This window comes from Alligator sinensis, unplaced genomic scaffold (assembly GCF_000455745.1).
Source record: "Alligator sinensis unplaced genomic scaffold, ASM45574v1 scaffold611_2, whole genome shotgun sequence".
In the NCBI taxonomy this organism is placed as follows: Eukaryota; Metazoa; Chordata; order Crocodylia; family Alligatoridae; genus Alligator; species Alligator sinensis.
In genome coordinates this window covers 3,129,839-3,149,091 of record NW_005841869.1, presented here as the reverse complement: position 1 = coordinate 3,149,091, position 19,253 = coordinate 3,129,839, and the positions used below count along the sequence as shown (strand labels likewise).

The window sequence follows — 19,253 nt, the reverse complement described above, 5'->3', positions numbered from 1 at the left end:
CAGCAGTGGCAGGTTCCCCGTCACCTCTGCCTCTGACTCACTATCTCGAGTGTCATTAATTGACATTAGCAAAGAGTGGAAAAGTAGATGTAAAAGGCTGCTTGGGAGGAGGAAGGAGCAGGAGCGTGGGGCACAGTGCAGGGAGCAGCGTGTGCGAGCGCCCTTCCAGCCATGCGAGAGTCTTGGGGGCATTGTATTTCTGTCACACGTCCCTGTGTGCGGCAGGGTAACAACAGTGCCGCGGAGCGGCCGCATTGCAGCGCAGGAGCGTTCACCCCTCTCCTCTCCCGCGTGCTCGGCACGTCTCTCCTGCCTCCTCCCCTGGCCCAGCCGCAGGGAGAAGAGGAGATGGGCTCGTTAGGAACGGTTCCCTTCACCCTAAATTATGCCCTGTCTTTTCAATTTCTTTCTGCCTGTAACAGCAGGTCAAATTTACGGCATCTCTTTCTCTTAATCAACCTCTTATCAGACCCCCGGACCTTACAAGTTTGATTTAAAGCTCGATTGCAGCACAGGCCCCTGGCCAGATTGGCGCTGGCCTAATGAGCACGTGCTGCACCGGTGCTGGCTGCGCTCCTTGTTAACTTCGCCTTCCCAATGGTCCCCTCCTCTGCCGCGCTGCCCTCCTACCTGACACAGCTGCGTTCAGGGAGCCTCCGGGGAAGGAGTCGCGGCTCTGTGCTTTGAGCGAGCTTGCTCTCGCTGAAACCCACAGATCCGTGTCCTGCGAACCTAGGGAACTCCCTGGCGTTACCTGGCATAGCAAAGAGGGGTGCCGGGGCTGCCGTGACCCCTCAGGGTAGAGCCTCACACCTTGACCACTTCTCCAGCATCCAGAAAGAGCTGTTGGTAAGTGGAGGTGCATCCTCTCCCTTGGCCAACTTAGACCCAGCGTGCTGGCTCGGAGGGTTATCAGATCTTTCTGGTTTTTAGGTAACGATGCATGAATAAACAAGGCCGGCTCCCGCATGTTGTGCAATTCAAGCTGCTGCCTCAGTGGTCGGCCGGTTACTTTTCCTGCCCGAACCTCTCGGTTTTTCTGTGCGGCGCAGTCGAGATGCAAACGCAATGCGTGGATTCCTGATTTCCCCCCTTTCCTTTCCTTTCTGTTATCCCTGCTACTATGTAGCCAGGGACGAGCCCGGGGTAACGGTTACGAGGCCGCGTGTGGAGGAGTCAGTGCTCCAGAAGAGAGAAGGCTGTAAAAACACAGAACAGCTTTGTTTGCAAGGAGGAGGAATGTATGACACAGAAAACGAAGGCAGTTCAGCTGGAGGGATGAGAGCGAGCGCTCTCCTGGATTTATGGACGTGGAGAGTCGTCAGTAGAAATGTGCACGTTCAAAAAACAATTAAACCCCGCAGCGGACTGAGCAGTGTCTGTGCTCATTAGCTCCTTGAGCTTTGCAATCTTGCACCTGCAGGATTTTTAATGTCAGCTCAAGCGCAAGAAAACTTGTACAGCTTTAGATTAGCCGACAAGGCTTTCATCACTTACAATATTACTTTCCTGAAGAACTGACCTAAAGTTCAGACCGCTTGTTTTCTCTTCGCGGAGGCCAAACTCCACCATGCATTTTACAAATAACTTTGAAGTAAACAAATATATGTGCCAAAATAAGGCATTATTCAGGGAGAAGGGCTCTATTTCTGTTCTCGTCGGAGGTGGCTCTCTGCCGTGCTGTTGCTCTCAGCACTGCGCCTCGCCAGAACACGCGGCGGAAGTTCGCCTGAACTCTTTGCCTCGCTCCTGGAGATTTCTGCTCTGTGCTGCATCTGAGCCCCGGGCTTTGAACCACCCTCGGGGATTGTTGCTGCTGGCCCCACGCACAAAGAAAACCCGCTTCCAACGTGGCTGCCCCTCGCTTGGGAGCCCGGTTGGCACTGACGCCGTTTGTCGGGGCTGTCCGGGGTGAGCCAGTCCACCCTGCTGCTCCTCGAGCCCTGAAGAGACTGCCATTGCTGGACCCACTGTAACGCATCCCACCCTGGGAGCGGGGCTGCTGGGCACGAGAGAGGTCTGCAGCTCGTTGCAAGCCGGCTGCCCATCCCGTACGTGGTGTGTTCCCTTGGAAAGAGTCCATCTCCTCCAGCCTCTCAGACTGCTTGGATGTTCCCTTCCTCCTGTTAGGCATCAGACTCCCACGTTTGCCTGTAATCTGCTCACCTGCTAGTTGAGGGCTTGCATCTGCAGCGCTGCTCAGTAAGGCATGTCCGTTTGCCCCTCGGGTATCGTTCCAGCCCGGCGTGGGGAGGACATGTCGCAGGGGGGGAACCCCGTGTAGACGGGGCACCGCTGCATCCAGAGGGGCGAGCTCAGCTGTCATTTCCATTTCCTGTTGATGAGAAGCCAGTGCTCCTTGTGACCAGTGACAATCTCTCGAGGCCTGGCGCAGACGATGACGCTAGTCCCCAAGCACTCGTGCACAAACGTCTGCAGTACTGGAAAGGCTCGAGGTCTTGTGGGCTTCCAGGGGAGGTTCACTGACTGAGTGGTGGAGGAAGGAAGAGAGCAGAGTCCTCAAATCGAGTTAGAAACAGCCACTCTGCCTAGGCCGTCATGCTCGGATCCAGTGGGCTGGCTCAGTCTTTCATCCCTGTGACTCATCATGGGTTTATTATCTTTATGCTTTGTGTTTATCTGTATTCGGTAGCGCCTCGTCCCACACGGGACCAGGCCCCCCCACCCCCCCGTGCTCTGCAGGCTGCCTTCCCCCACAGAGACAAACAAGGCACTGGAGCAGGCGGGCAGCAAGCAGACCAGCGCCATTGCGACCAGCGCCGCCCCGTTAGCCACACGTGGCTTGTTCCCTACCTCACCCTTTGGCTGACAGTGCTGCCATAGTGGCTCCACTCTTGCTGTGAGACCCAAAACGACCCGCAGCAGGTTTCAGGCATGCCGTTAGCCCCTCCGATCCAACCGGCCTCTGGGGTATGGAGCATCCCAGGGGCGCTTCTTGTAGGAGCTGCAGTTGGCCTCTGCCCTCCGTGGCCATCCCCCGTGGTGCGCCAGTCACCCAGCTACTTCCTCACCTCTGCCCCAGAGCCGGCTCTTTTTAGCTGGTGAAGGACTGACTGCAAAGTGCCTTGCAGAAGCAAGTGGGGTTGTTACCTATAGGCAGCTAAAGCCTTTGTGAAATGCAAGCTCTGAACAAACTAGCTCTGGGCCTGGTGTCTGCTTCGAGCATGAAGGCGTTGGGGAGTGTTTGGGCTCCCTGCTACTCCACGTGGGCAGGTCGAGGGGGAGCGCTGCCAGTCTCTGAGCAAGGGCGTTTGTCTCGGGCGGGACTCATGCAGACTGGGACGTGTGTACGTGTTCTGGGTTGCTGGCCAGTTTCCAGGTTAAAATCCAGCTCTTGGGGCCGTGGGCCAGGAATTTTATGTACTTACTGTTGCCTCAAAGCAGCCGTAGTCACTGCATGCACTAGCACTGACACACACGTGCACACCCGTGTGAACTCGGGTTCCCTCAAACGCCTGCTCTAACTGCCGAGTGGGTTTAACCGAATCTCTGTGTTGCTCATGAAGAGCGCAACTGGGTAATGCCCGGGGCAGTTTCCACCCCAGAGTCCCTGAATCACTGCAAGGAATCTGTCTCGTGCACCTAGTCAAATGTCTGTAGTGAACACCTGCATTGAAGCCAAGCAGAGTTCTCCGTGTACACTGTGCATCTTGTTTCTGTCTCCTTCAGATTCAGTGAAGAGGGGATGGAGGTGATGGAGCGGCTGATCTACCTCTATCGCAAGTTTAACCAGTTGAAAGTCAGCAACGAGGAGTATGCGTGTATGAAAGCCATTAACTTTCTAAATCAAGGTGAGTGGGTGAAGGCAGGGTTTGCTCCTGCCAGAGTAGTGGCCTGACCAACACGCTACTGAGCAACTTGGCTTCCTCTGGACGAGGGTCCCAGCCCATTCTGAGCTGGGCTGGTGAGCACTGAGAGGTCTTTGTCTGTGTGCCAGTGTGCAGATAAAGCCCCACACGGTGTGTGCTGTTTTTGATACCCAAGTGTAGGAGTTTCAGAGCAAGTGAAAAGATTCACTTTGCTTAATCAATTTTTAATGCCTTTAAACAGAGGCACCAAGGACAGTGCGTGTGTCAGTTTTCATATGTACCTGCTTCACCAGCAGCAGAATAAGAACGGAGCAGAGTGACTGATGAAACCTTTCTAGATAAGCCCTGGGTGAATGATTACCTACCAGCTGTTGTGGCAGACTCCTCCTCATGCACAAGTGCGTGTCATCTGAAAATACCGCTGTTTGGACGCATGTAGGCCTTGATTACGCCAGTCGCTGCATCACTATTTTCCAATTCACGTATTGACTCTTTATGTAAATGCTTAATTGGAAAAAAGTTGTAAAAGTTTTTCTGGTGGTAAAATAAAGTTGTCCTCATCTTCTGTTGGCCAAGGTGGGCCTGTGGGGATCACGTTCTCACTTCTCCCTCTCTACTCTCCAAGACCCGCAGTTCTCAGAGCCACATAAACTATATTTGAAACATCACCAAGTCCCCTGACAGGAGTTTGTCTTGCACATGCATGTTCTTGGGTGGCTGGAGCTTTGAGGCTGTTCAGAAATAGGTGTCACCGGGGGGGTTCAGCCGCATGCAGGAGAGCTGCGCTGTGTGCGGCTTGCTGAGATCTCCTTCCTCCCCCACCCAGTTGTGCCAAGCATTTTGTGCTGACGCTTCACTGTGCGCCCCCGGCGCAGGTTCCGGTTTGCTTCCCTGGGCAGTTTCCTGACACTGGATGATGCACTTCTTGAGCTGTCTCCATTGTTTTCCAAAATGCATTTCCATTAACTTCCTGTCTTCTTTTATTTTTAGTTGGAGTTTGCAATTTTTTATGTGAAATACCTGAACATTATTTTTAAAAGTCAGCTTCTGGACAGCAGATAAATGCTCCTTCCCTGGCAGAAGTGTGCTGTAGAACAGTGCTGGGCCTCGGCAGGGATGCGTATTTTGCCTGCTCTTTATCTGTCAGATCTAGTCCCAGGCCAACAAGCAGTGTGCACGTGTCAGTGAGTGTGCTGAAGTGTGTGTGCAGCGGCTTTCTCAGGCCAAGCTGGCAGTGTGGACCTGTCTGCTTTGTTTTGTGTCTATTGCTTGACATTCATTAAAGCAAAATTTAAAAAAACAGACTGGACACACATGTAGAGCTCACACAGTATAAATTCATAAGCCTATAGGCGGGTGGGGGGAATACTCCAACGCCTGAAATACAGCCTTGAATGCTCTCCCCAGAGCTGAGGCGACGTAGCTCGAATCAACATGATTCTGCTTGTGGAAAATATGACAATGGAACCAACATCAGGACTTAAAGCCTTGACATATAGGAAAAGGAAAAGCAAGGATTATAAAAGGAAAGCAAGGATTTAAGGTTGCTAAAGCGGCTTTCCTCTAAAAAGCGCATCGATCTCTGAGGAGGAGTAACTTAGGGCGTTACCTGTGCTCGGCCACGTCTCTTATGAAAGAAGAGCTCGTACCCATATGTTTCCTCTGATAACTTCTTGCATGATACGTGTTTATAGCAAATAAAGGAGGGTGAGTGTGAACATGGAGGTAACTATGCACCTGAAGTCTCTCTCCAAAGCTGTAATTTTGTTTAGTTGGAGGCCATTAGACTGAGTTTTTTAACTGGCTTTGTCTTGTCTTTCAACGGTCACTGACTTGGTGGTGAGGACCAACGTGAGTCGCCTTCTGTCCTGGGGTTACGGCTCCCCTTGGTCACTCAGCCTGTCCTGTTCTCCACAGACATTAGGGGCCTGACCAATGCATCCCAGCTGGAGCAGCTGAACAAACGGTATTGGTACGTGTGCCAGGATTTTACAGAGTACAAGTACCCGCATCAGCCAAACCGGTTTCCGGATCTCATGATGTGTTTGCCAGAGATACGTTACATTGCAGGTAACTTTTTTCAGCCTTTCTGTCATCTGGCCCCTGTGCGAATCGTGCAGCCTCCTTGAAAGGAGACAGTGAAACCGGCCTGCCTGGCTGGACAGCAGTGCTGGTACGGGACCCCTCCCCACCATCAAGATCACGTCTCTGCCACTGACCCAGTGCAGGGAAACCAGCTCTGTTTGCAAACGGGTCCAGCGATCTGTATTGCAATGGAAGGGTCCCTAATTTAGGGAGCAAGAAGGCAAGTTCTTCCTTCCAGGTGACTCGTTTTCTTCAGCCAAAACCTCCTGAGCAGAGGCTGTCCATTCTCCCTCCCTAACTCTGGGACGCAGAGATCATCCAGATTTGCAGATGGCAGAAGTCTCCCTGGGAAGAGCTGGACTAGAGATGGGCCTGAGGCGTAAAAGCCTCGTCAGTCCTGACAGAAATCCCCAGAATTGGGCTCCTCTGGAATTTGGGGTGTCTGAAATAAACGGGTGAACTTTCCACCTCCCGTGCATCGATCGGGAAGAATTGTTCCAGGGTCTTCAGGAGACTGTCAGAAGTTTGCCCTTGAGTATCAGGATTAATGGCCACAGGCCCTCTAGGATGGGGAAGGCATACTCCTCTCTGGGGTGGGTCAAGAAGGATTTGGGTCTTTCAGCTTCCTCTCTCGTGCCAAGCGGGACGGTATCGGGTGGGCCCGGCCCGCCAGTCGGCTCCAGACGTTCGACAGGAGAGATGGGCCGGAGGTGCCACTCAGTGTATGAGGAGGGCTCCATTGTGGGGAGATCATTTTCATCTGACTTTGCCCATTTGTTTGGCTTCTCTCCCACTCCATAACAAATCCTGTTGTATCAAACGTCTCATCTAGGCACTGGGTGATTTACTGTGCGTGCAGCTGAGAGGTTCAAGGTAAAACCATCTCCAGAGTCGTCAGCTCTGAGATGGGCGTTTCTGGAGCCCGGCTCAGGACAGCTGCTAATTCGGATTCTGTCTTCACAGGAAAGATGGTGAATGTTCCCCTGGAGCAGCTTCCCCTCCTTTTTAAAGCCGTTCTACATTCCTGCAAGACCAGCGTGAGCAAAAGACCAGAGTGAGCCCTCGTTTCCTCCAACCCGTGCCTTACTCTGGTGCTTCAGGCGGGGAGCTGGCTCACGCAGAGAAGAAGGGGGAAACCACAACGCAGGCAGGAGGGAGAGGCTGAGACAGGGCGGTGGGTGGCCCTGCCATTGTAGCAAGAATCGATTTTTGTTTTGTTTTGTTTCGTTTCGTTTTAAACTCTTTTCCTATGTATTTATTTCACGACAGAGTTGAATGTATGATCTTCAACACAGTGCACATGGTTCTGTATGGATGCAGCAGATGCATTCTCTTGCAGTTTACAGAATGTGAAGATGTTTAATGTTACAGTGTTTGTTAGGGTTAGTTCTTTTGTATTTGGGGGGCTGGGGGCCGAGATGACTAAGACTACCTCAAGGAGAAGATGCTGTTCACATACTGCTCTTTCCACGATTTGTACCCAAAGTGTTTTGCCCTAGAGAGCAAACTGCCTCCCTTCATTGGCAGCGCTGCTAGCATCCCAAACGTTGGACAGGAGTGAGCATTAGAGAAGTGCCAAGCTACGGATGGGACAGAGGGAGCAGGGGGAGGTTAGCTGACGACGTGTTTTCATCATCAGGTTTGAAACGTGTCCCGTGATGAACGGGGTCCCTCTGAAGCATCCTGGGGCTGGGCAGGGTGCCCTGCCCATGTTCCCCCTTCCTGGGCGATGAAGAATTGCCTGAATTGTTCTCTTTCTCCTCCCCCTCCACCAGCTGTTACATGATTATTTCTCACATTAGTTTGTAGCAGCCTTTCCCCAGTAAATCTCACTGCATGGGTGCACACCCATTTTAGAGTCTCAGAAACACCCCTACAATGCACTCTCCACAGCTGTGTCTGGCCCCGTGTTGAATGATGCCAGTGAAGAAGAATCCCCATTACAGCAGTTGCAAGAAGTTCACACCTGTGAGCGTGTAAACCTGTCCCAGCACCTCTCCCTCTCGCAAATAAAGTCAGGGCATGCAGCTATGGAGAGGAGGCTCCAGTCTCCTCAAACATTGGTGCCCACTGAGCTGTGGGCAATCTCCAGCGGGTGATTCATAGATTGTAGAGTCAGAAGGGACCCAATGGATCATCGTGTCCAACCCCCCTGCCCCTGGCAGGAAAGAGGACCGAGGTCAGACGACCCCAGCCAGGTTTCATAGTTTCATAGTAGCTAGGGTCAGGAGGGACCTGAACAGATCATCTAGCCCGCCCCCCTGCCACAGGCAGGAGTGAATGCTGGGTTCACAAGACCCCAGACAGGTGATCATGTAACCTCTTTTTGAATTTACCGCTTCCCTAGCATCCTTCATCCTAGCATCCTTCTGGCCACCCTAACTGTAAAATATTGCCTTCTGATCTCCAACCTAAACCTATTCTCCATCAGCTTATTACCACTGTTCCTCATCACCCCAGGTGGTGCTGGGGAGAAAAGGACTCTTCCTATTTGCTGATGATCACCCCTGATGAGTTCATAGGCAGCCCCCAGGTCCCCCTTAGCCTCCTCTTGCTGAGGCTCCTCATAGGGCCTTTCCTGCTGCCCTCTCACCAAGCGGGTGGCCTCCTTTGAACCCTCTCCAGACTGGCTGCATCCTTTTTAAAGCGCGGCGGCCAAAACTGGACGCAGTACTCCAGCTGCGGCCTGACCAATGTTGCATAGAGGGGGAGGATCACCTCTCTGGACCGGCTTGAGATGCACCTTTGGATGCATGACATGGTCTGGCTGGCCTTGCTGGCTGCGGTCTGGCATTGGTGGCTCATGTTCATCTTGGAGTCAGTAATGACTCCGAGATCCCTTTCCACCTCTGTGCTTTCAAGAGGGGAACTCCCCAGCCTGTGTGTGTGCTGTGGACTCCTTTTCCCCAGGTGCAGCACCCTGCATTTGTCTGCGTTGAACCCCATCCTATTCTCATCTGCCCACTTTTGTAGTCTGTCTAAATCTAGTTGCAGCCTCTCTCTCCCTTCAAGTGTGCCCATCTTGCCCCACATCTTAGTGTCATCAGCAAACTTGGACAATGTGCTTTCAACCCCCTCGTCCCAGTCGCTGATGAAGATGTTAAACAGTGCGGGCCCAAGGACTGAGCCCACTGCTCACATCTCACCAGGTTGAGTACAACCCGTCCACCGCTACTCTCTGGGTGCGCCCCAGCAGCCAGTTTTTACCCATCCAACTGTGCAGGCATCAGTGCCTCAGTTGCTTAATTTATTAATGAGAATGGGGTGAGAGACAGTGTCAAAAGCCGCCTTAAAGTCTAGAAAGACTACATCCATGGCAACACCATCATCCAAGGATTTAGTTACCTGGTCATAAAAGGCAATCAGGTTGGTGAGGCAGGACCTGCCTTTGATGAACCCAAGCTGGTTGCCCCTGAGCATGATCTTCCCTGCCGGCCCCCACACATGTGCTCCTTGATGATCCTCTCCAAGATCTTCCCGAGCACCGAGGTGAGGCTTATGGGCCTATAGTTACTTGGGTCCTCCTTCCTCCCTTTCTTAAAATGGGGAGTGACTGTCCAGCCTCCTCTTGAAGACCTCCAAGTTAGGTGATAGGACCACCTCTCTCGGAAGCCCATGCCAGACTCTGGCCACCCCTACTGTAAGACATTTCTTCCTCATGTCTAACCTAAATCTACTCTCCACTAGTTTGCACCCATTATTCCTAGTTACTCCCCAGGGCGCTCTGGTAAACAGCACATCCCCAATTCCCTGCTGTCCTCCCCTGATAAATTTATAGGTGGCTACAAGGTCACCCCTCAGCCGTCTTTTGTATAGGCTGAAGAGATCCAGATCTCTCAACCTCTCCTCGTAGGGTCTTTCACGGAGACCACTAATCATATGATTGTTTCCCATCTGTACCATTGCACTGTTTGGAGGGGAGTTAATAGGAAAAGCTGGCTGTTGGGGCAGCTCGTGGTAAATCGCTTTGTCCTAAATCTCCTAGCATGAGGGTGTTTCACCCAGGAATACTAGTCCATTGCTGCACACGTAACAGTGCTTTAATGGCCATTGTTTAGCTTGATTAACCAACAGGTACGGCAGTCCGTTTAAGCAGGATGCTCTGTGTGGCTTTCCCTGTCCATACTGGTGCTGGTGGGGGTAGGGTTACTTTCCCAATTTCCTTCATTAATTAGGGATCTGTGAAAAGCTCACTCATTCTCCTAGGCAACCACATTTGTCTTTTCTGGGCTTTCCACCCGGGGCCCTTGGCTGGCAGCTGTTTGGAAGGGACACGTTAGGCGAACGGGCAGAGTTGTGGATGTAACGTACCCGCTGCTCTTAAACTACCTTGAGTTCCCCAGGAAGCACCGTCGCGGGGCGGACGCCCCCTCGGATGTCATTGCTGCCCTGTCTGCCCAAGCACAAAGCGGGCAACCTCTTCTGAGACAAACCCTGCTCTGCCCTGAAGTACCGCAGCTACTGCTGGGCAAGAGCGGATGGGGTGAACTGTAGGAACGTGTCGCTCGCTCGTCCTCCCCCCTGCACACACGTGCTACCTATATACCAGTGTGCACTCATCCAGGAGCCACCCAAGAGTCACTGGAAGGCGCTAGCTTGGCACATCTCTAAGTTAGTCCACGCTTGTTCAGGACCGGAATAGGTGCTACCGGGCCCGGTCTCCGGCGTTTCTCTTCTGTTCAAACCCATCTCTAGAGGCAAGCTATTGACTCTGTGTCGACCCAAGGCAGTCCTGCTCTCTCTGTAATTCTGCTTTGTGAATCTTCCTACTTGATGGTTTGTTTCCCTTGTTTTAAATAGTCCACTAGCTGCTGATTTTCACTTTTTAAAAATAAGATGTTACGGGTAAGAGCTGCTGGGATCAGCAGCAGTCCAGTTTTATATTGCTTCATGACTCTCATTTACTTTCTCTCTGTACAATGAGACAGGCACATGTTTCTCAGGAAAGCCTTCTGCAGACAGTATATACCTCAAGTGTAAATGGAAGATTTTAGTGTATCTCTTTTTTTGTAAGTTAGAAAGTATCCTCAACATTAACTTCCATAGTCAAATAATTTCATGTGATTCTTCTGTTACGGGTTATCTTCTGGCTTGATCGTATGTTTTGGGAATAGTTGAGCCGCACAGAACTACTGTTATTCCACAGTTACTAGATTATTACCTCTTGATGAATAACGGGGCTGTTTAATTAGCAGATCTCCATGCTAAAAATAGACATTTTATTGCCAAGTATTCAACCAAAACGCATCTACTTGGTTAGTCCATGTTTCTCCCAAATGAATTGACGCCCAAGGAAAATGCTGCACAAGCAAAGGTTTGATTGCAAACATTGTTTATGGTGATGGATGGAGGAAGGATGCTGTACTTGCGGTTGTGTAAACCCATGTTTATAAATGTTGATTGGCAGCAGCATCCATTAGCCATGAACCCATTTATCGCAGCAAGTGGAAAACCTGTGCTAAAATGGAAGAGGCTGATATACCAAACCAGAACCTAACCCGTTGGACAGTCATTAATATCTTCTGCACCAAGTCCTCTAATGACTTGTATTTTTTTAAACAGGGTAAAGTGAATGTGTTGCATTGCAAACTCAGGTATTATGATGAGAAGGTAGGAGTAGAGCTAGAGATATAGAGACGTTAGGTCAGTCACTAGATGTATTTGTGAATTTGGTTTGAAGGACACTCGACAAAGGCTGGAATTTTTGTACCATCCTTCACGTAACATTCGGTTTACAGGGACCTATATTTTATTTGTGCTTAATGCTAGTAGGGGGCTGTTCATTATCTTTGGGATCTATCTGCTATTGTGTGTCTGACCTTCTGTCATAGAAGAATCCATCAACCATAATAGTTTTTGGTGGAATTTTCTGCCATGACAAGTCAATTTTTATCCCTGGTTTGAAAGATAGATTGACTGACTGGCCCCCTCCTCTCCTCCTCGGTATTTGTGAGGCTATAGACCTGAAGAGTTGCTTGTAATCCAGATAGTTTTGGACACACATTTGAAGTACTCATGTGCACGTATTCAGGGGGACGCTGTCTAGGCATCAGTCTCGCAGTCTTACAACTTGCCACCCAACACTTCCAGTCCTGTAAGCTTCCTGTAACATCTTCTCTTTTCAATTCCTCCATTGCCAACAAGCTCCTGCTCCCAGCAAATAATGATAATCTTTTGCTGAAGTAGTGAGACCATTGCTTACGGCGCTGAAGGTATTGGGCTCAAATCCTATGAATGGCCTACTCCCCCCACTCGCCCCCTGAACCTGATTGAAAGTCTAGTGAAGTCAATGGGAGTCTCCGGGCTGGGGTCAAGCCGTGGAAGCTGCAGCCTTTGCCACTTGACCTGAGCAACCAGCTCTTTGTTAAAGAGAGCAATTGCACGTACCTATTTGCTACTCTTGGGGCGCGTTTGCACGTGACACTGCATGGCCGTAGCGCTGTGCTGTGGCAACGCAGCATCCACAGGTGTCTACACGTGAGCAGCAGCGACTTCGCTGTAGCGGCGTGCTCCCCCATTACAGTGCGCTGCTCATGGCGAAGTAGGGGCTAGAAATAACCGTACGGCGCAGTAAGGCCGGTTCCTGCACCTTGCTTTAGTGCTTCCAAAAGTAAATACTGACGCGCGGCACAGTAACAACATCACGATTGGGCAATGTGTAGACGTGCCCTTGGAATAGTAAAGCTCTGGCTGCGCTAATCTTTTCATCTCGTCCTGGCAGCCGTCGGACAGTGCTTTGGACTAAACTTGCTTCTGAGTGACCAGAATGCAGCTCTTCCCTTTTGCCCATGTCTCCAGTGGCTGTTTTGTAAGTCCGTAAAGCCTGATGAACAAGCCACGGCATTTGAAAACTTCTCGGCTACCAGGTCGTTCCCAGACGGAGCCTGGCCGAGTTGTAGTTCTGAGCAGTCGTGTGAAATACCCGCCCATTTGAAATAATTGCATTTTGAAAACGCAGCCCGGCGATGGGAAAACAGCCTGGCTAGTCAGACTCGTTACCTCACGTGCACAATTAGCAAGTGTCATGAGGCTGCGGCTTTGGGCTGGACTCTGGGGAGAGCAGATCCTCTTTTAAGACTCTGCCGTCTCCTGTGTCCAGGTAGGGCAGTTCCCCGGGAGCAGCCTTTTCCCAGGGCTCTGGTGCACTTTTGCTTTCTATCAGACCCGAAAAGTGCACAAAGCTGTGTGGAAATGAGAAGCAAGAGGTCAGGGACGTGCTGATGTTTCCGAGATGCGCCTGCTACAAGTGGGAATGGGTCAGGAGGGGTGAACGACGTCCTGCTCCGTTCCCAGCTCCCTAAACCTCCCTCCTGAACGTGTGCCCGAGTGCTGTTTGGGGCGCCTGGGGACATACAGGTCTGACGCTGCGAAGCTGCTGGCCCGAGCGAGGAATGGGATTTATCCATATCCCAAGCAGGAATTTTGGAGGCCGCGGTCTGCCCTGTATGTCTCCTCCTCCTGTCTCATTGCCGCACGCCGCCGCCCGCGCGCTGCTGCGAACAGGGAGCTCTTCGGGCTTCCGCGCAGAGCAGTGACACAGCTGGTTTAGCTGATCAGTTTGGAAAGTCCAGTCCTTCAAACCAATCTATAAAAAATAAAATTTAAATAAAATTAAAAAAAAAAAAGACAACCCCCCCCCAACTTGAATTTCTTTTTATCTTTATTACTTTTTAAAAAGAACAAAAAAAAAAAAAAAATCCCTCCTGTGAATGTGCTGTTTGCTCGTTCATTCATTCATTCTTTCTTCTTCCTTGGTTTTGATTTGAAGCTATGAAGCTCGGTGTCTGTGAAAATGATGTTATTTCTGTATTTCTCAGGATAATAAGCGGCAATCATCCCTGCCACGTAAAAGGCAGGAGAAGGGGGGAACTTGGGGAACTAGTTTTAAGTATGAAGCTAATGTTTAAGTTTTAGATGATGTGTAAATCAAAGGTGACGATACATAACGGGGCAGCATCAAGCCGCGGCGTTTCTCTGGGTTCTCGGTGCGTTGCTTGCGACGCACACAGAAGCTCAGGGATAAGTATTTAAAATGTGACCCACAGAAACCCTAATCTTGATGTTGCAGCAGTAGCTTCTTTCATGACCTGTTTGGAAGCCCATTAAAACTGGAATTGGCCACATCTGGATTTGGGTAGGAAAGCCCTGGTTGCGCTGGTTGGGCATCGTGCCGTCGGCAACTTGATTGCAGTCGCTCGCTACGTAACCGTTCTCCTGAGCGCCGCACTGAGCTCTCGCAGCTCCGTGTCAGGGCATCCTGGACGTCCACCCGGTGGGATGCAGCTCTCGGGGCAGCGTAGCGAGAGGAAATGACCCAGATGTTGCGAGGACCCACCCTGTTTAAAATTAAAACCCAGCGGAGGTCTCGCTGATCCCAGCAAATGCAATGAAATGCAAACCGCGATCCCGTACGAGGATCTCCCACCTGGCCGAGCCCATTCCCACGCCCCACACGTCTCACCAGGTGTAAAAATAGGCGTAAAATCCCTCCGCTGCCCATGCTGGATACCTCCTGGCAGGCTGTCCAGGGCCATGCCGGCACTGAATCCGGCAGTGCTTCCACCTCCCAGGCTCGTGCTTCTTAAATGAAACAATTGCAGGAAAGGCAAACACGTAGTCGTGATGGCGATGGATGCTGCTTTAAAAGCAGGGCTCCACGCCGGCCGCGCCGAGAGCCCGCCTGTCCCCCTGCTAGCCATGAGTTGGGATTTAAGTCGGCGCAGCACCTCTCCCTCCCTGCAGCTCTGCTAGGTGCATTGAGGCTGCTAGAGACGTGTCCCGAACGGTGCACGTACAAATGTCCGAGGGGATCCCAGCCCAGGATGTGGCTGACAGAAGGGGCCTGGGGACTAGGGTGGGTGACCGAGCCGGGCAGCTGTCAGCAGACGTCCCCCCTCCCGATGAGACCTGCAGGGAGCTGCAGTCTGGAGCTGAGCCAGCCCGTGCCGGCCGCTGGTTGCGGCGATCCCGCCACGGGCGCTGTCCCCAGCACACCCGAACCCCCAGACTCACTGTGCGGTGGTCCCAAACACGTCCATGAAAGAAGCAACATGGCAGGGTGGAAAAACCCACCGCCAAAGGCAGAAAGAAAGAAACAAAAAAAAAAAAAACCAAACAAATGACGATCAACCTCATCAAAGCCTTTTGTGATTCATTGTTTTCTTTCGATTTATAAAATGTCTTGTAATAGTTGATAACATTATTGACTCAGTTTCCATAACAAAACTACCTCTTGTGTGACATCCTGTTTATCATCTCAAAGGGATTATGCGGAAAAAAACCCAAACCCGAATCCTGTTACTTTTTCTGTTGATGTGTTTCTGATGGGAAACGTGGCATGTCGAAGGCTTGGATTTGTTGCTGTTTCTGTTGGTTACCGCCGGGTTTCTGAGCCCGTCCGGTGGCGACAGCAGCATTTGGGTGACGTTTTGTGAGTCGGTTGGCCAGCCGGCCCCGGCGTGTCGAGCTGCTCGGGCTGTGCTGGACTGACCGGGCTTCACTTAGCCCGTGCCCCGCTTTGGGATTTGCTGCGGCGACGGCCTGTGGCTTGGCTGCCCCCGCGCTCCTAGTGCAGGCTGGCAAAGCTGTCCGAAGCCACCCCCTTTGCCAGGCTCTGAGCTGAATCCAGTTGTCCTGGGCCACGTGCCCCTGCACTGCCCTGCCCCAGCCTCTCCCAACAGGTTGCTGGGCTTTGCCTGGACCCAGGCTCAGCGTTTCCCTCCAGTCGCCAAGCATGAGCCGGCGGATGCACGCGTCGTTTTTGCTAGCAAATTTGAACGTCCTCCGGCTGGCACCTCTGAAACGGTAAGGCGGAGACGCACGCTGGTTCTGCTAGGGAGACGTTGGTACGCAGGGATTTCCTCGGGCCTTGTGGACACGTGCTCCGTGGGCGCATGCTTACAGCTGGAGGAGAAAACCAGGCTGGACACCTTGCCTGCTAGCCTGGTCCCTGTGCGTGCGCACGCGTGCGGCACATCTGCAGGCAGTCGGCCCCCCGTGCCGCACGCCGGGCTCGCTCGCGGCGTCTGTCCGCAGACGTTGCGCACCCTTGTTCAGTCCAGCACAGCAACAACCCTCGTTTTCCCCATGATCCCTTGCATAAATCAGGGAAGCAGGATGTCACCTCGACATAACTAATAGTGAACGTTTAGCTGTTATGTTTAACATGCTTGGAGCTGGAGCACCGACAGGTCGTGACACGGCTGCCGCTGCTGCTGTTTCCCACCAGAGACGCTGGCTGCACCTCGCGGGAGGCCGAACACGCCTGGCGTCTCGGGAGCCGCGTTCCCCGTCACTACACTATGACCAAATGAATGTTTCTCCACGCGTGTCCCACGCGTGCCGTGGGGCCCGCCCCGCCCCGCCGGTGGGACCTCGTGCAGGCCCCGTGAGTCCGACCTGTCTCTGCTCCACTGCTCTGCTCTGTGACTTGACTACCTGTGGAAATGTGACCAATAAGTGTTAAACGCATGTTTAGCAAGTGTTAGCTGTTTGAACTAATAAATGTGAATTGTTCTGCACTGCTTCGGAGTCCGTGCTTTCCTCGCCCTTGACCCCGGGCGTTTGCTGCTTCACCGGGGTCAGGGGTGGGACGCTGCAAGCCGCCACGGGCCTAGGGGGGACCTGGGGCGGGGGTGAGCAGGGGTGGAGAAGGACGTGGACAGGGAAGGCCTTTGGGATCCTGGTAAGAGCTGAGCAGGGTGTGGAGAGGAGGCCAGAGAAAGCTGCCCACCTCGATGGGGCCGTCTGTGCGGCTCTTCAGTAATGACCGCAGCCCGTTTCATAGCTGTTGGGTCGGAAGGGACCTTGACAGATCGTCACGTCCGACCCCCTGCCATGGTAGGAAAGAGCACTGGGGTCAAACGCCCCTGGCAAGGTGTTCATCCAACCTCCTCTTAAAGCCCCCCAGGGTAGAGTTGGGTTCGAGGTCTTCGCTGCCCTGACAGTGAAGCAGCGCCTCCTGATGTCTAGTCTGAATCTACCCTCTGCCAGCTTGTGACCGGTATTCCTCGTTACTCCCGGTAGTGCTCGGGGCAACAGGGACTCCCCCATTGCCCGCTGGTCCCCTCTGACTAGTTTGTAACAGGCCACTAGATCCCCCTCAGCCTTCTCTTGTGGAGGCTGAACAGGTTCAGGTCCCGTCGCCTCTCCTCGTAGGGCCTGCCCTGCTGCCCCCTGAGCATGCGCGTGGCACTCCTCTGGACCCTCTCCATGCTGTCCACATCCCTCCTGAAGTGCGGCGCCCAGAACTGGACGCAGTCCTCCACCTGCGGCCTGACCAGTGTCGCATAGAGGGGGAAGATCACCTCCTTGGACCTGCTTGAGATGCATCTGTGGATGCAGGACAAGGTGTGGTTGGCCTTCCTGACCGCGTCCCCACACTGTCGGCCCATGTTCATATTGGCCTCAATAATGACTCCAAGATCCTTTTCTGTCTCTGCACTGAGGAGAAGGGAGTTCCCCAGCTGTAGGGCTGCTGCTGGCTCTTCCCCCCCAGGTGCAGCACCCTGCACGTGTCAGTGTTGAACCCCATCCTGTTCTCATCCGCCCACCCCTGTAACCTGTCTAGCTCCGATTGCAGCCTATTCCTCCCTTCTAGCGTGCCCGCTTCTCCTCACATCTTAGTGTTGTCTGCAAATTTGAACAGGGTGTTTTTCATCCCCTCGTCCAAGTCGCTGATGAAGATGTTGAACAGCGCAGGCCCAAGGACCGAGCCCTGGGGGACGCCACTGCCCACCTCCCTCCAGGTCGAATAAGACCCGTCCACCACCGCTCTCTGGGTGCGGCCCTCCAGCCAGGTAGCGACCCGTTTGACCGTGTAGGTGTTGACGCCACAGTCCCCTAGGCTTTTAATAAGATTGGGGCGAGAGACCGTGTCGAAGGCCTTCCTGAAGTCCAGAAAGACTACGTCCACCGCAACACCTGTGTCCAAGGATTGTGTGACCTGGTCGTAGAAGGCCGCCAGGTTGGTCTGACAGGACCTGCCTCTAATGAACCCACGTTGGTGGCCCCTAAGCATAATCTCCCCTGCTCGTCCCTCGTGGACATGCGCCAGGATAATTCTCTCAAAAAGCTTACCCAGGATCGAGGTAAGACTGACTGGCCTATATTTCCCCGGGTCCTCCTTCCTCCCTTTTTTGAAAATAGGAACCACATTGGCCCTTTTCCAGTCCTCCGGCACCTCGCCAGAGCACCACGAGTGCTCGTAAAGCCGTGCCGGGGTCCCGCAATGACCTCTGCTCGTTCCCTCGGCACTCGGCGGTGGAGATCATCAGGACCGGCTGATTTAAATACATCCAGTCCCTCCAGACTGTCCCTGACCAGATCCTCACTGACCCTGGGCCTGGCTGCGCCTCCCCTGGGGCCTGAGGGGGTCCCGGCGGACGGGCTGATCCGGTCCCTGCTCAGGAAAATGGAGGCAAAGAAATCGTTAAATAGGTTAGCCTTGTCATCTACTGCGACAACCAGATTTCCTAGCGTGTCCTGCAGAGGCCCCACGTTACCCGGTACCTTTTTTTTTCCCCCTATGTATTTAAAAAAGGACTTCTTGTCGTCCTTGATCCGGGTCGCTAGTCCCAGTCCCATCTCCGCCTTGGCCTTCCCGACCCACAGCCCCCTGCAGCCCCGAGCACCCGCGGTGTAGTCCTCCCCGGGGATGGCCCTCCCTGCCATTGGGTGTACGCCTCCCTTTTAGCCAGGAGACATTCCCGTATGCTTTTGGTGAGCCCTTTGTAGCCCCATGGCGCGGGGGGTGAAGAAGGGTGAGAGGCGTGTTGCCTGTCCCAGGTGGGGCTGCGTGGAAAGGAGCTGCTGTGCAGGAGACCTGGGCTCTGCCTCTTCCCACGCCGGTTGCCGGTAGGTCGCTGAACCTTTGCTCCGTGTCTAGAGCGGGGGCGTATCTGCGCAGCGCCGCGGGCTGTGCTGCAAAGCTGCCTTGGGAGCAGCAGCATCGTCAGCACGTCCGTTCAGCTGCAGCTCCACGTGAGTCCCGTGCAGCACCGAGCGCCCCGGGCTCCGGCGGAGCTCGCTCAGCACCAGTCCCTGCGCTGACCCGCTCGGGGGGCCCCAAAATTCACCCTGCCCTGCTCTTCCTGCAAGCAAGGACTCCTCCCCACCCAGCCCGGTGGGAGATCCCAGCCCCTTCCCCGCCGGCCTGGCCTCGGGAGACACCGCAGACGGGGTCAGGGCACGCTGCAAAGGGGCTGGAAGCTTTAGGGTCCCTGCCTTCGGCAGCCTGAAACTCAAGCTGAACCAAGCGTGCGCAGGGCCAGGCCTGGCCCGGTGGGGATTCGCAGCGGGCCACGGCCGTAATTCCCCGGCAGCCTGAGCTCCGGTTGC

The 19,253-nt window shown here is 53.3% G+C and overlaps 1 protein-coding gene across 5 annotated transcripts in view; it reads left to right on the top strand.

Annotated features, from left to right (window-relative positions):
- The window catches only part of NR6A1 (nuclear receptor subfamily 6 group A member 1), a 130,970-nt gene extending 122,867 nt beyond the window's left edge, over nt 1-8,103 (top strand). For 4 of the 5 annotated variants that reach the window (XM_006016909.3, XM_025194381.1, XM_014526822.2 and 1 more), the window contains 3 exons: nt 3,691-3,812; nt 5,748-5,900; nt 6,879-8,103. In XM_006016909.3, the coding sequence (XP_006016971.2) occupies nt 3,691-3,812; nt 5,748-5,900; nt 6,879-6,973 (370 nt within the window). In that variant the 3' untranslated portion in view covers nt 6,974-8,103. Of the gene's footprint in view, nt 1-3,690; nt 3,813-4,820; nt 5,901-6,878 lie in introns of those variants that run through there. The other variant, XM_025194396.1, reaches the window with a different exon arrangement.
- Nucleotides 8,104-19,253: the final 11,150 nt, after the last annotated feature.